This window comes from Asparagus officinalis, chromosome 9 (genome assembly GCF_001876935.1).
Source record: "Asparagus officinalis chromosome 9, Aspof.V1, whole genome shotgun sequence".
Taxonomy (NCBI): Eukaryota; Viridiplantae; Streptophyta; class Magnoliopsida; order Asparagales; family Asparagaceae; genus Asparagus; species Asparagus officinalis.
Genome location: NC_033802.1, coordinates 854,540 through 870,061, shown reverse-complemented (window position 1 = coordinate 870,061; position 15,522 = coordinate 854,540). Strand labels below are relative to the sequence as shown.

At 34.6% G+C, this 15,522-nt stretch overlaps 1 protein-coding gene and 1 long non-coding RNA gene across 4 annotated transcripts in view; both read left to right on the top strand.

Annotated features, from left to right (window-relative positions):
• Nucleotides 1-864, top strand: part of LOC109824103 (signal recognition particle 54 kDa protein, chloroplastic-like) — a 5,020-nt gene extending 4,156 nt beyond the window's left edge. The window contains exons 13-15 of the mRNA XM_020390626.1: nt 54-139; nt 238-363; nt 811-864. Coding sequence (XP_020246215.1) covers nt 54-139; nt 238-363; nt 811-864 — 266 coding nt within the window. The remainder of the gene's footprint in view (nt 1-53; nt 140-237; nt 364-810) is intronic.
• LOC109823928 lies at nt 1,779-15,425 on the top strand. 3 transcript variants are annotated; one of them, XR_002242508.1, is made up of 7 exons: nt 1,779-2,081; nt 2,196-8,450; nt 12,123-12,167; nt 12,427-12,527; nt 12,619-12,716; nt 13,495-13,680; nt 13,819-15,425. It is a non-coding gene; the product is annotated as an uncharacterized LOC109823928 (long non-coding RNA). The 3 variants fall into 3 exon arrangements; XR_002242509.1 differs by lacking the exons at nt 1,779-2,081; nt 2,196-8,450 and having other exon boundaries at nt 11,145-12,167; nt 13,819-13,910; nt 14,628-15,425; XR_002242507.1 differs by lacking the exons at nt 1,779-2,081; nt 2,196-8,450 and having other exon boundaries at nt 11,145-12,167.

Sequence of the window (15,522 nt, the reverse complement as noted above, 5' to 3'; positions counted from 1 at the left end):
TTTTTTCTTTAATCTCTATTTATTGTGTACTAGTTGAATATTTTCTTTCTCAGAGGAAAGGGAGAAACCCGAGCTACTAGCTGAATCGTCTACTAGGAGAAAGAGAATTGCTACAGAGTCCGGAAAATCCGAGAAGCAGGTCCTTTCTCGATCTTTCATGTAATAATAGAAGCATTGGTGCACCATATGCCTTTTGGCAATTTCTCAATAAACTGACGTGCATGTTAAACATTTCAGGTGAGCCAGCTTGTTGCGCAACTTTTCCAGATGCGTGTGCGCATGAAGAACTTGTTAGGTGTTATGGAAGGAGGATCAGGTCCTGAGTTGAGTAATCTCCAGGAATCATTGGAAGCTGAAGACAAGGTACGTCGGTTTCCCTTCGCCACGAACTGCTAATTCCTATTAATGTCTTTAATTTGTATAATCTTCTCAATGTTTGAAAACTTCCATGCGAAATGTCTAGTTCATGCTCGCCTATGCCTGAAGTGTCACAAACTCTTTTAAGTCCTGAGTGTCTGTGACAGTAAATACAACTAACTTGAATGCTAATTGTAGAGTTATTTAAGTGTACTTTTCGGTGTGTATCTCTAACATGCCCACATAGAACAAAAATCTAGCTTGTTTTAAGTAGCAAGTCTTAGATTTGAACTGATTTGTTCTAATACCATCTTAAAGTCCCTTCCATTATATCAAATTTCTGAAGTTATAATGGTGATTGAGAATTATAATTTTATATTCAAAGAGATTGTACTTATAAACTGTAAATTTCTAATACCCTTCACCTATTGATCTCTGCTGAACTCTTATCAGGTCCTGCCTGCCCTACTGCTAGGAAGAGTGAGGTCAGGATCTAGGAAGAAGTAATCGGCGGGAGCGAGACCGAGCCCTCGGGGTTTTGGAAGCAAGGCCTGAAGTCAAAATGTAGCTGAGCCTGAAATTTGGAATGAAGGCTTTGTTTTTTCGCCTTCTTCTTTTTGAGATAATGAAGGCCTTGTCGTTATTTTGTTATAGTCAGTTCATCAAATTTAATGCGGTATAGTTTTCATTCTTCTCTTTTCTGTTTAGACTGTGAAAGTATTCAATACATAGAATGTAACCTGTTGTTTTGAAAATGCAGCTAATGATATTCTTATCTAATTGAAGAGGTACAAGTCAAGGTTTTACTCTCGAAGGATTATATATGGGCCTAAAATGTAGCTTTTCCCATAAAGAGTTGTTAACATGAAAAAATATTAGCCTATCTTTTCGTTTTCTATGTGTGCGTGTGTCTTTATATATATATATATATATATATATATATTTTTTTTTTTTTTAAGATGTTACTTTTTTTATTAGTAGCTCTAACAATGCAACTAGCCAGCCAAAATCTAGCTTGCTTTAAACAGCAATGCCTTTATTTTTTCGAATCTGCTTTGGATACATCATACATGTCAAGTTGGATTTGAATCGATTTTGTTCTAACACCATTATAATCCCTTGCATTATATCAATAAATTGAAATTGTGATGGAAATCATGAGTGTTGTTTATAGTGTTACTGCCTACAGGAAGCAGAAACACATGGACATATATTTCCATCATAAGATTTATTTTCGTTGGTTTATATTAGGATCAAGATCATTTCCAGGTTGATCTTTTTGCAGTTTTAAGATATTGAAATGGGTTAGGTATTTATGGATGAGGTGGAGTCACAAATGTGAATTGAATTACCTCTATTGAGACTGAGTCTCCCGTTCCCTTCCTCTATTCTTTCCTTGTGTTTTTTTTTTTACAATGTTTTAAAAAAATTGATTATATACTTTGTGATTTAGCAACTTCAGTTCTTTTGTTACCTAATCATCATCAAAGTCAATAGTTTATTCTCCCAACGGCGTCCCGAGTTGGGTCCAAGAATCAAAAGGGTTGACAAGATAGATCCCTGAATTGTGGGGAGCTTGATGGCGATTTTCGATCATAAGAAGTTGGGACTCTGCCGAGACGACGGTGTGGCCTCGGAAGTGTTGGGGGATGGGGATTGAGTTGTCAGGAGAGACGGATTCAGTTTTCTGGCAAATGTCCAGATCTTCATCGCCCAGTTTGGAGGTCAGTGGAAACATTGAATGTTATATTTCCTTGTACATGAAGCCTCTCCTTTAATTTTCTCTATGGATTTGTCATCCATCATTTCCCCATATATACATCTTTATTTGGTTGCAGCTAGCACACTGTTTGTAGCAAGCCTAATGTCTGGCCCGTCGAAGCTTCTGTGCAGTGAATTTTCCAGGGAGTCTCATTTCTTGAGGACCATAGGGCAGGTAAGTATCCATCATGCTGTTATTTCACTTCTGCAGTGAAGTTGTCGGAGTGTGTGAAAATTGTACCCTAATTTATATGCCTCTGTATGATGTAGTTTTCTCCACTAGATGTTGCAAGTATATCTTGGGATTATTCTTCTTACATTCAACTGATGTTGAAGTCTGTGGTCGTCAATTTTACTAGCACAATTAATACGTAGAAGTTGGTGAATTGCATTATGTAGTTGCCTGTGAAATTAGCAGATAGTTTTAACTATTTATAGTTTGCAAATCCATTTCCCTTCCTCAAATTCATAAAACTTCAAAATTTTTTTTTACTTTTAGTCCCTTTGCCATGAATCACACACCCTAGACAACTTTCACATATTCAAAACAATAAAGATAAATTCATAATAGAATCCCTCAAAACAGACTGAAATTATGAAGGGAAATAAAAAAATAGATGGGTTGAATGGGTCATTTAAAGTTCATCTTAACAAATGGGTGACTTGGGCAGTCGACTCAGCCAGGGGTTGATGCGCAAGGCCGCAAGGCCTTTCGGACGTCGACATGTGACGCCTTTCGGGTCATCGACATGTGACGCCTTTCGAGTCGTCGACATGCAGTGCCCTTCGAGTCGTTCTCGCAAGATGTCGGCGTGTCGAGTCGACTAAGTTGGGACTCTGATTTTCTTGAGATGTTAACTTGATTATGCATAATGTGGGACACTTATCTGCCATTAATTAGGGATTATTTTTCATTACTAAAACGGCTATAACAGACACAAATCATGAGTTACATTCTAGAAAATTATGGATTTTGAAGTGTGCCTATTTACTTGTCATTGGTCAAAGCAGATGAAAATTGACAAAATTTATGTGTTATAACCCATCAAAATCATGAGTTTCAAAACACGTATGTTTACTTGCCATTTGGTTGTAACGTACAAAAATTGGTAAAAGGGGTACTTATAACAATGAAATTGTGTATTAGAAAGTAAACTTACTTGTCATTTGGTCGAAATTAACAAAATTGAGAAAAGTTGTAGGTAATTCCCATATATTTTGAAGTACACAAACCTATTTGCTATTGGGTCAAAATGAATAAATTTTAACAAAATCTTTTGATTATAGCCCATGAAAATCATGCGTTATAACCCCTTGTAAATTGTAAATCTCCAAAGTACTCTTATTGATGCTCATTTGCTCAAAATAGATGAAAATGTTAAAAAAATTTACGTTATAGCTTATAAAATCGTGAATTTGAAAGCATGCATAATTAGTTGTCATTGAACCAAAATGAAAAAAATTCATAGGTTATAACCCATTAAAATCATGAATTTTGAAAAAAAAATAATTGCCATTAAATTAAAATGAAGAAAATTTTAAAAAAATCGTGTGTTATAGCCCAAGAAAATCGTGAATGTTGAAGTGCACATACTTATTTACTATTAGGTGGAAAACTTACTTTAATAGATAAAATTATTGGTTATAATCGATGAAAATTAAGAATTTTAAAGTATGCATAATTAATTTTCATTAGGTCAAAATAAGAGATAGTGGGCAAAAATCTCAAGCTATAGTTGTAAAAAGTGTGTTTGAAGGATTCCTAATTAGTTGCCATTGAGTGAAGACAAACAAAATAAATAAATAAATAAATATTGTAGGTTTAGTTGATAAAAACCGTGAAGTTCGTAGTATGTAAATGTAATTGCTATTCGGTTGAAATAAACAACAACGGATAAAAGTTCGGTAGCCAACAAAAGTCCTGAATTAAAAAAAGGAAATTTAATGCTTTTAGGTTGAAACAAACGAAAATGAACAAAAATCATGGGTTATAAATTTATAACCCAAAAAAATTGCGAAGTTTTTAGTACGCAAAATTAATTTCCATTGAGCCGAAACAAACAAAAATGACAAAAATCATGGATTACAGTCTATGAAAATTGGGAACTTGTAAGTGCCCTAAATAATTGTCATTGAATCAAAATAAATAAAAGTGGATAATATTCATGTGTTATAGCCCATGATAATAGTGAATTTTGAAATATGCATACTTATTTGTCCTTGGGTCCAAACGAATGAAAATATAGAAAAATTATTGGTTACAGCCTATAGTACTGATGAATTTTCAAGTATATGCATAATTTAATTGTTATTAAGTCAAATAAATGATAATTGACAATAGTCATGAGTTATAGACCATGAAAAAAATTACAAAATTTGAAGTACTTCTAAGTGATTGTCATTGGTCGAAATAGACAAAAATGGACACATTTGGTTATGGGCTATAAAAATTATCAATTTTGAAGTATCCGTAATTAATTGATATTTTATTGAAGATGACAAAACGGACAAACTTTGTAGGTTATATCCCATAAGAACCATGAATTTTGAAGCACACAGAATTTAGTTTTCATTGGGTTTTTGCACGAAATTGACCAAAACAATGCTATGTAGCCCATGAAAATTACAAATTAAAAAAAAACTAAATGTCATTGAGTCGAACGAATGAAAATGAAAAAAAAATCATTGGTATAACCCATGAAAATTACAAATTTTGGACTATGTATAATTAATTTTCATTGGGTCGTAACGAATGAAATAGACAAAAAACATGGATTATATCCAATAAAAATTGTGAAAAACTCAAAAATACCTAATTACTGGTCACTAGTCAAAACAGATAAAAAATGATAAAATTTATGCTTTATAACCCATCAAAATCATATTGAAACAAATGAAAGTAGATAAAAGTCGTGGTATAACTCATGAAAGTAGTGAATTTAAGTACACAAAATTAATTTTTATTGGGGCGAAACATACAAAAATGGACAAAAATCTTGGGTTATAGTTCATAGAAGTTGGGAATTTGTAAGTACACCTAGTTAATTAAATTGGATTGAAGCAAACATATATTGACAAAATTCATGGGTATAACCCATGAAACTCTAAAATTTGAAGCATGTGTAATTATTTGTCATTGGTTTGAAATCGAACAAAAATGGACAAGAATCATGGGTTATAGCCTGTAAAAAATTTAAGTACACATTTAATTATCACCAAGTCGAAATAAATGATAATTGTCAAGAGTTATGAGTTATAGACCATTAAATTATAAATTTTAAAGTACTCCTATATTATTGTCATTTTTGTCAAAAAAGACAAAAATGGACAAAATTTGTCGATTTCAGCCTATAAAATCATGAATCTTGAAGTACATAAAATTTATTTTCTTTTGCATTGAAACATACGAAATTGACAAAAACTATGAGATATATCCCATGAAAATTGCAAATCTTCTAGAAATAAAACTAAATGACATTATGTAGAACAAACAAAAATGGACAAAATCATCGGTTATTACCCATGAAAATCATGAATCTTTTAGTACTCTAATTAGTTTCCATTTGATTAGACAAACAAAATAGACAAAAAACGTGGATTATATCCCATGAAAATTGTGAATTTTAAAGTATTCCTAATTACTTGTCATTGGTCAAAACAGATGAAAATTAATAAAATTTATATGTTATAACCCATCAAAATAATGAATTTTTTGTTTCACATTTCATCGAAACATACAAAAATTAATTAAAAATGGTAGGTTATAGCAATGAAAATCTGTATTTTGAATAAAGAACCTTAGTTGGCGTTGGATAGAAACTAACAAAAATTGTGAAATGTTGTAGGCTATGCCCATGGAAAATCATGAATTTTGAAGTACACACGTGTATTTGTCATTGAGTTCAAATGAATAACTATTAATAAAATCTTTTAGTTGTACCCCATGCAATTCCTGAACTTTTAAGTATGAATATTAATTGTCATTTGGTCAGAATGAATGATAATGGACAAAAATCATGCGTTATATTGCTTGAAAATTGTAAAATTTAAAGTACTTTTAACTATTGCTCATTGGGTCAAAATAGACGAAGTTAAAAAAGAACAATTTGAGTTATAGCCTATAAAAATTGTGAATTTAAAAGTGTATGCATTATTAATTGTCACTAAGTTGAAATAAAAAAATCATGAGTTAAAACCCATTAACATAGTGAATTTTGACAAAAGAAATTGTGATTGCCATAGGGTAAAATGAAAGAAGATCTAGAAAAATTATGGGTTAGCCCATGAAAATCGTGAATTTTGAAGTACACATTTATTTGACATTAGGTTGGAAACTTAACAAGATTGAGAAAATTTGTGGGTTATAAGTCATGTAAATCGGGAATTTTAAAGTATGTATAATTAATTGTCATTAACTCTAAATGAATGATAATGGACAAAAATTATGGGTCATAGCTATGAATAATAATTTTGAAGGGCATTTAATTAATTGTCATTGGGTTAAAACAAATACAAAATGGACAAATATCGTGGGTTATTTATGAGGAATAGTAAAGCCAACCTTTGAATGAAAACTTTGTGGAAAATATTTGGATGAATGGTAGTTTTTTCTTTTTCTTTTTTAATAAAAGGCTTCTCAAAGAAAGATAAAAGTACGAGATAATGTGGGTTAGATCTGTTTCACGTGTAGCATCTAGCTTGAATATATGGATTCATGCCTTTGAGGCTTTCCACCAAATTTCTCATATAAACGTAATTTTTATTCCTTCTATAATATCTGCTTCACATGAAGCCGTAAACCCCAATAATAGAGTTTAGAATCTAAAACAAGTAACTAATTTCAACTAACAAATTCAATCCTATCTTTAAAACTAACTCAAACAAATTCAACTCTATCCTAATTGACTAAGATCAAATAACTAATTCTAATTTATCTAAAATCAAATCTAAATTTAAAATCATAACAACTTTATTTTGTTCAAGCTGAACCAAATCTGATCTTTGAATTTGTCCTGCATCAATTATAGTTTATGAAAACTATGAATTTTGAGTTACACATAATTAATTACTATGGGGTCGAAATGAACGACAATGGATAAAAGTCATGTAGCCCACAAAGTTGCAAATTTTAAAAAAGAAAAAACTTAAAACTATTAGGTCAAAACAAACGAAAAGGACAAACATCATGGATTATAACCCATAAAAGCTGTGAATTTTTAAGCACACAAAAACCATGAGTTGTAATCCATGAAAATTGAGAATTTGTGAGCATGCCTAATTAATTGTCATTAGATTACAAATGAAAACGGATCAAAGTCGTGTGTTAAAGCCCATCAAAATTGTGAATTTTGAAGCTTGCATACTTATTTGTCATTGGGTTGAAACGAATGAAAGTCATGGGTTATAGCCAATGAAAGTCAAGAATTTTTAAGTAGATGTAATTAATTGTCATTAGGCCGTCATAAACGATAAATGACAAGAGTCATGAGTTACAAACCATGAAAATTACAAAGTTTAAAGCCTCCTAATTAATTGTCATTGGTTCAAACAGGCAAAATTGAACAAAAATTGCGGGTCATAGGCCATGAAAATTGTCAATTTTGAAGTGCGCATAATTAATTGCCATTTTGCCAAAAAATATGAAAATGGACCAACTTTGTGGGTTATATAATATAGCTTGTTAAAATCGTAAATTTATAAGCACACATGAAATTCATGATATATTGACAAAAAGCATGAGATATAGACCATGAAAGTCGCAGATTTTAGAAAAAAGACACATAATTGCTATCGGGTTGAAACAAATAAAAATTGTAAGATATGACCCAAGAAAATTGATAGTTGTTTACCATTTTGGTCGAAACAAATAAAAATTGATAAAAATTATGGTTTCATAGCCCATTAAAATTGAAAATTTTGAAACAAAAATAAGTAATTGTCATTGGCTCGGAATGAGCATTAAGGGACACAAATCATTAGTTATAACCCATAAAAATTGCAATCTTTGAAGTACTCCTGATTAATAGCTATTTGGATGAAACATATCCAAATGGACAAAATTTTTATTAGACCAGAAAAACTGCTCCGATAAAATTGAATGGTGAAAATTGCTTCAGGTAAATGAGGCTCTTCTAATAGTTGTTGTTGTCTTTTGCCTCACTGTTGAACTGATGCTATTTAAACTTTAATCTCGTTTGCTCGATTTAGTTATGCAGGCAAAGTTCACGAGACTTTGCCGTCCTCTTATTCAGAAAGCTTCCTCTCTGCAAAGGGTGTCGTCCAAGAGAAAAAGGCATGTTAATCAAATAAGTATTTTCCTGCAAGCACCACAGGTTATTTCAACCGTCTGTTTAATCGATAATGCCTTTTTTTTTTACGTTTCTTTGTAATCTTCCTTCTCTGATTGGCATATTATCAGGTTGAGGATCGGTAATCATCATTACATTCTGTCATTCCTATTGATTATTTTTTCTGTACATGCTGCGATTATATGTTCTATGTACTTTCCTGATTTTATTCATGTTTTTCGGTCGCTTGTATGCTGCAGCAAGTGGGTCTTAAATCCATAAATGAGTCTATTGCAACAGATATCACATACAACATCTATGTGCAGGGCGTAATACTGTTACTGATCACCTTATGTTTTTTTTTAATTATTGATAATTATAATTAAAAAAAAGTAAGAACAAGGGAAAATTTTTCGAGGTTTATGCCTCACCTCATAAGGGGCCTTGACAATTTATCTCATGCCTATTTCCTCTTTAAACACTAATATTAAGAGAGAGAAGCAATAGGGGTAAAAAAACTCTATGCATATTGCTAAGGAATTTAATAGAAGTTTGTAATCCAGATTACAATCTTTTAACTTTATTCATATAGATACAAGTCTAGTAAGACGTGATAAAGCTTGAGCCTTGCTCGTATTGTTTTATCACTTTTATGAAATGCCAGTAAGTGCATAAACACAGAGGCCATATATGTAACATGTATGGCCATTGAACACAACAATATCAAATTGCGTAGTAAACAGAAGAGTCTGCTTAGCTAAGGAGATTGATACAGCAGCGATCGTTCAGCAACACCAGCTGTTGTTTCCATATAGTAGGATTCAATGATACCTATCCCCCCCAACTCCAACTCCTATTCCGATTCCAACCTGCGATGAAGGTGCCGGATCATTAAATTCACTGTAGTCGATCGTGTTCAGTTTATTCTTGGCATATTGCCCGCTTCCAACGCGTACACCGCCTGCAAGCTTTGGTACATCCTTCAATTTTGACAGGTCAAATCTAAGTTTGACATCGTTACCTCCGAGCTCACTGGTGTTGTTACTCCCAATATCAATGCCATTATACTCCCCACCACCGTTACCTTCTTGACATTGAACGCCAGCGTATCCTCCACCGATATATCCTCCATGGGTGCGTTATTCCCCCGACCCGCATATCCTCCACTGCTGTTCTCACCCGCATATCCTCACCGCACGTATCGTCACCTCCACCATTAATATCCTCCTCCGACCATGTACTAGAGTGGTGATGCTTGGTGGCGTCGAGGCTTGACCACACACCATGGCTCCCATAAAGTGCCCCAGTCCTCTGCCCACACTCCCTGTACTACTTCACCAACCAGTGCTATAGTCCGCCAACCACATATCCATCACCACTGAGCTACATTGTATCCGCCATTCATATCCACCACTGTAGCCGTCCGCTATATCCACCACTGTATCTGCCACTATTAACCCGCTCACCACATTTGCTGCTGACCTCCCCTTCCGCCGCCTGCCCCAAACCGTCCACCAGAAGGTGGCTGCTCCCATCCGCCACTATAGGCCCCTCCCCATGCCCCCCCACCTCCACCTTGTGGTACCGGTACTATGGCTCCAGCGCCTTGTCCTCCTCCCCAGTAGTTGTCACACTGATGAAAGAAATCAGACCAACATAAAAACATCAGCTGAGTGTTACAAGAGAAGGGCGTGTTAACGCCGGTAATATTTTTTCTTTTGAATAGTTATCCTAAAAATTAATAGTTACTAGGGTCTGATCTGTGCAATAAAATGAAAAAGGAGTGTGTGGCAATGTAGTTTGAATTACTATTATCCCTGCACCAAATGAGTTAGATTTGATACTATATAGCAGAAATAAAGAAATCATGGGTATCCTAGCGGAAGAAGAGCATAACAGAAGCATGATCTTCTCTCTATATAGAACGTAGGAGAGAGCAGAAGCAGAGTATAGCGGAAGTATGATCTGTCTCTATAGAAAAACTGGAAAGGTGAGAGCAGAGCAGAATTTGGCTCTCTCCACACTCTGTAGCATAGATAGATAGAGAGAGAGAGAGAGAGAGAGAGAGAGAGAGAGAGAGAGAGAGAGAGAGAGAGAGAGAGAGAGGAGAAAAGTGCTCTCTATGGGTGGAAGAGGGGGAATTTGGCTCACCATTTTTTTCACACCGGAGGTTTGTCTTCTCTCAGCAAGAAAGAAAGTGGAGAAGGATTTTTGTGAGGGAGTTTGTTGAACCAAGAAGTGGATTTATATACAAAAGCTCAAGGTCCCGCAAGTGGGTCATTGGCATGAACGGGTAAAGTTAGAATATTCTCATTGGGAAACCAAGAGTGCACGTTTACAATCCGGGTCTTCTTCTTTCTTAGGGACTGTTTGTTTGCTAAAAAATGAGAAAACCCCCCGCCACGTCAGATTTCAAGAAATCTCCCCCTGCCACGTAGGATTTTGGTTTCAACCGATTTTCAAATCACATGTTTGTTTCGTTTTGTGATTTAAAGAAATGAGGGTGCCATGTCAGATTTTTGAGAAAAATGTTTTTGGTTAAAACATTTGAAAATGTCACTTTAATGAATTTTTAATTACTAAAAGCACTGTTGAAACAGTGACTGTGAATAAAACAGATTATTTAATTGCTGAATGAATTTTTAATTACTAAAAGCACTGTTGAAACAGTGACTGTGAATAAAACAGATTATTTAATTGCTGAAAACACTGTTACTATTGCGGAGCACTGTTGAAACAGTGACTGTGAATAAAACAGATTATTTAATTGCTGAAAACACTGTTACTATTGCGGTTAATTTCCATTTCCTTTTTTTATGTTCAAACAAACACAAGAAATGGAAATCGAAACACTGTTATTATTGCGGCTGGATTTGTTTCTTATGTGACGTGACGGTGACATGACGGTGATTTCATTGCGAAAAAAAAGAAATGCGGAAAATGTCTTGAAATCTCTTGAAATGAGTTGAAATGTGAGTTTTTTATTTTCGTTTTTTTTCGGAAAACAACCAAACAGCCCCTACTACTAACAAGTTTTTTTCTTAAATTTACCTATGATTAGACTTGCAACTAATTTCATTGTTGGACTTCAGATAACAGCAGAAAGATTCGACATTTAAATTGATACTTTTATTTCTCTTTTTCCCAAAGTCGTAGATGACATTCCGTCGAGCAATAGCATTACTGGAACACATGGATTTCATTATAATAATTACTGGAAGCATCCTTGTGTTTATCAGATATTCATACGAATTGTGTTCACAGGCTGCCTTAAGCTGCTGCTCTGCTTGGCTTGAATCTGCTTTAGTAGAGTTCTGAAATAACCACTGACATACATATAAAATATCAGCAACGGGGGGTTTTAGAAAACTTTTCGGGTTTCGGCGGGAGAGCTTTGAAAATTCGTATAAATTAGGGCCCAGCTTATAAAGGATTCATTTAGCCTGCCTGATAAAGTCGTGTTATTGGTTTCTTGTCCTTATAAGCTACGATCACCTTGATACTTCCTACTATTGAATAGATGTAAGAAGGTTTATTTTAGGAAAAGGAATGTATTGAGTTTTTTATATTAGGAGGTAATACAATTTTGAAGGAATGTATTGAGTTTTTTTTTTAAAATATTAGGATGCTCTAATTATTGATAAATTGGATTGCCAAATATTTCTGGAATAAAGATAATCTTGTGGAGAGTTGTGTCAGGTGTGCATTTTGTGACAGGGAGGTTAGAAGTTGAAGGCAGATCTCCAGGCAACGTAATCAGTGGTATTTCACTCCTCCTATTCTTTAATAAAAGCATACAGAATACTATTAATGTCCTAGAAAATTTTAGATGCTGATTGCTTGAGCTGCAATTTCATTATATATTTCTAAGATGAAGAAAAATAGTTCGTGCATACATTTTCTTTTTGTATTTTGTTTTAGAGTGTTCAGGTACACATGCATGGACCTTCTTCTCATGCTTTAAAGAATGATTGTAATTTTTAGCATTATTCTTTACTTTATGTCTCTAACCTCTTCATAGGTTACTGGTCAACATGAAACTGAAGCTTATCATGATGCCTCTACATTCTTTCAAATGTCACCACATCCATATTACATTTACACTTGTGTATTCATGACAAGGTATGAAAGAACAAGGAAACTCCTAAAAGCTTCACTTCTTCAATTATGATGAAGATGTGCAAACTAACGTACCTATACTGTCATCTTTCAGGGCCATGGCAGGAGCTCACTTTGAATATTCTGTCTGGTCACAGTGCATTTGGACCGCTTGAAGAAGGAATATATGGTCCAAGCAAATAATTGATAAAGGTGGATAGAATGTGGATTCATTTTGTTAATGATATCTTATTAGATATGTTTAATGTCAATGGGTCAGATTAGAGCTTAAAATTTGGCTACTGGATGGATGTGCTTTTGCACAGATATTCGACTCGTACAAATTGCTTCCATGCTCATATTTGAAACTTAATGTGATATAGTTTTAGGAGTTAAATGTTATAATTTGCTTACGTGTAGCGAATGTAGTGTAGTTGTGCGAAACCCAGGGGTTTACTGCCAGGATCATAAAAACAAGTTTTCCCCTTGTTTTAAAAAGTGCGCCTCTTGGTCGTGCGCGTATTCTTGACTGCTGACGCGAAAGGTTAACTTATTCACCGTGTGACGATAGGTTAACTAATTCGTATTGGTTTCATCTTAGTTGCATCAAAACCCAGAATAAATTCCTTTAAGCTTTAACCATATATTCCTTGCTTGTTTTATTTTTTAATTAGAGTGGCAGAACCTAATAATTCATAGTAATCACCTAGCTCTGGAATAATCATTGAGCATTTGTTGATGAGACTGAACGAACGAATAGGCTTTTTGTGATGGATTCCCTTCAAAAAGAAAAGCTTTCGGTGGTGGAATCTCTCTGGTTCATCTGAATGCCGTTTTTACCTACGTCATCGTGCTGACTTGCTAGTTTGCCAAGATTCTGAAAAGTATTAGTAACTGTCCTCAATCCTGATAAAGGAACATGGAATTAAGTTGACTTAAGATATACATGCCCTTGCCATCAATAAATCTTTAACCCTTTCTGTGCCTGCAGATCAATTCGAATTTTTTGTTTCCCCTGGTCAGCAGTCATTGAGCTTTGTTCTCCAAGAGACGACCTTGATCTTTTCAAAACTGAAAAGGGAATATATGTTCCGAGCAAAAGATTTTATTTTCTTCTACGCTGAAAGAAAGTTGTCTGCATAAAGAAGACTGTAACAGGAGATCCATATCGCACCAGGTAAAACATAAATTCAGAAAAGGATCAGCAAATATAACTGACAATATAGTGCATGAGATATATATTTCATTTACATTAGTGAATCAACCTATGAAAATTACTGATGCCTCTTATTCAATTTTGTAACTGAATACACAGCCTCAATAGATGACACAAATACATAACCGCGGGATAGTGGAACAGAAGTAAAGACACAGCGATATATTGTGTGACAACATCGTTGAGAAAAGGTTCGGTGCATTAAATATATGATGCAATTTTAAAAAATAATGAAATTAATGCTAAGAGGGCTAGCCTTGTTTTTACTGAACTGCAGCATTCTTCCAGAAACCCTGATCATTGATATCTTAATATTGGCTTATCCTGTTGATGTTTGTTGATGTTACCACATCTTCTTAATCTGGGATTGCGCATATTGTACCTGTCTGACCTTTTTAAAATTGATGTTTGCTTTTTCTCATGAATAGCTCTTTTTCGGCTTAGCTGGGTACATAATTAGCGAAATAAATGCTATCTGGGTGTTAATTAGGATGAGAGGATGACAAACACATGCGCACGTTAACCAAAAACTACACCATCACCCAAATCTTGTTTGAGCTACTTCTGCTTTCCTCCTTTTTTTTTGTCGGCAGTTGCACAAATAATTGGGGCAAATTCCAACGGTAAGCAAAATACGAAGAAGATTTTCGTTCCTTACATGTGAAGCTAGTTATTAAGGTTTTTTTTTTTTTGAAGTTGGTCTCCTTAAATATAGATGGCTCTTAGACTTACATCTTACAAGTAGAAAGAGTATTCTGTCAATTGTTCATATGTTTTGGTTTTGCGTAGAGTGGCAGTTTTTTTTAGAGCGGACACAGTTGTTCTTTTTCCCCCTCCTTTTTCAAATTTTTTTTCGTTCTTTCAAATTAGTAAAACATTGAGCTTGTTTCCCTGTGGACATATATAAGCTGAAGGATGGCTGTGATTCTACGTCCTTTTATGTCTAAGCAGAAGATTGTATATATTCACCCCTCCCTCCAATGGTCGTCTCTTATCCAACACCTCGATCTGCCTCGGAAAAATTCTTCCGCATAGAAAAAGCTTGTAGCTCAGCTGATTAGTCAAATGGTGAGCTCTCCCTCTGAAGCTCATACCATGCAGCTTTCAATTCTTTTAGTTACGCCTTACTGTTCTAAGCATTCATCTGTTTTGATTTTATATGTGCACTTTTACGCTTACCCTGTGGTTTACTTTGAAGAGTGAGTAGTGTGTGGTAAAGACATGCAGTTTCCAGTTAGAGGAGGGAGAGGACGGGGAAATGGACAGGGTGATGTAAGAGGTTATGGTGCTGATATCGGGAGTGGTAACTGGGCGGCTGGTGGCAATGATATCCGTATCCGCAATGTTCTAGGACATATTTCTGATGGCATGCAGATTGGAAGCAACAATTTCTCTGAAACCGATAATGTTGTTCGTATAGGTCAATCTGGTAACTCTAATCGGCCTGCACAATGTAGAGACGATGATGACACCGTGGAAGTCACAGGATGCTGGGGAGCATTGGTTGCACCAATAAAGAAGCAGCTTAGACGGAATAGCAAGTCATGACATCTCTCCTTTTCACTGATTTTGGGTTACAGTTAACATATGTATATGTACACACTATGTAGAATATGCTTTTGTACGAGTCCCCTGTTTTTTTTCTTCTTTGACTATTGAGGAAAATGGAAATATTCTGCTTTTTTACAAGACCTAAATGAAGTCCTTTTTTCAAAATTTCGGGTTTTAAGTGCCCACTTATCAATGTGTACAGGTATCTGATTTCAGTGGAAATGAAATTGTCAAGAAAGCAGGGAAATGCAA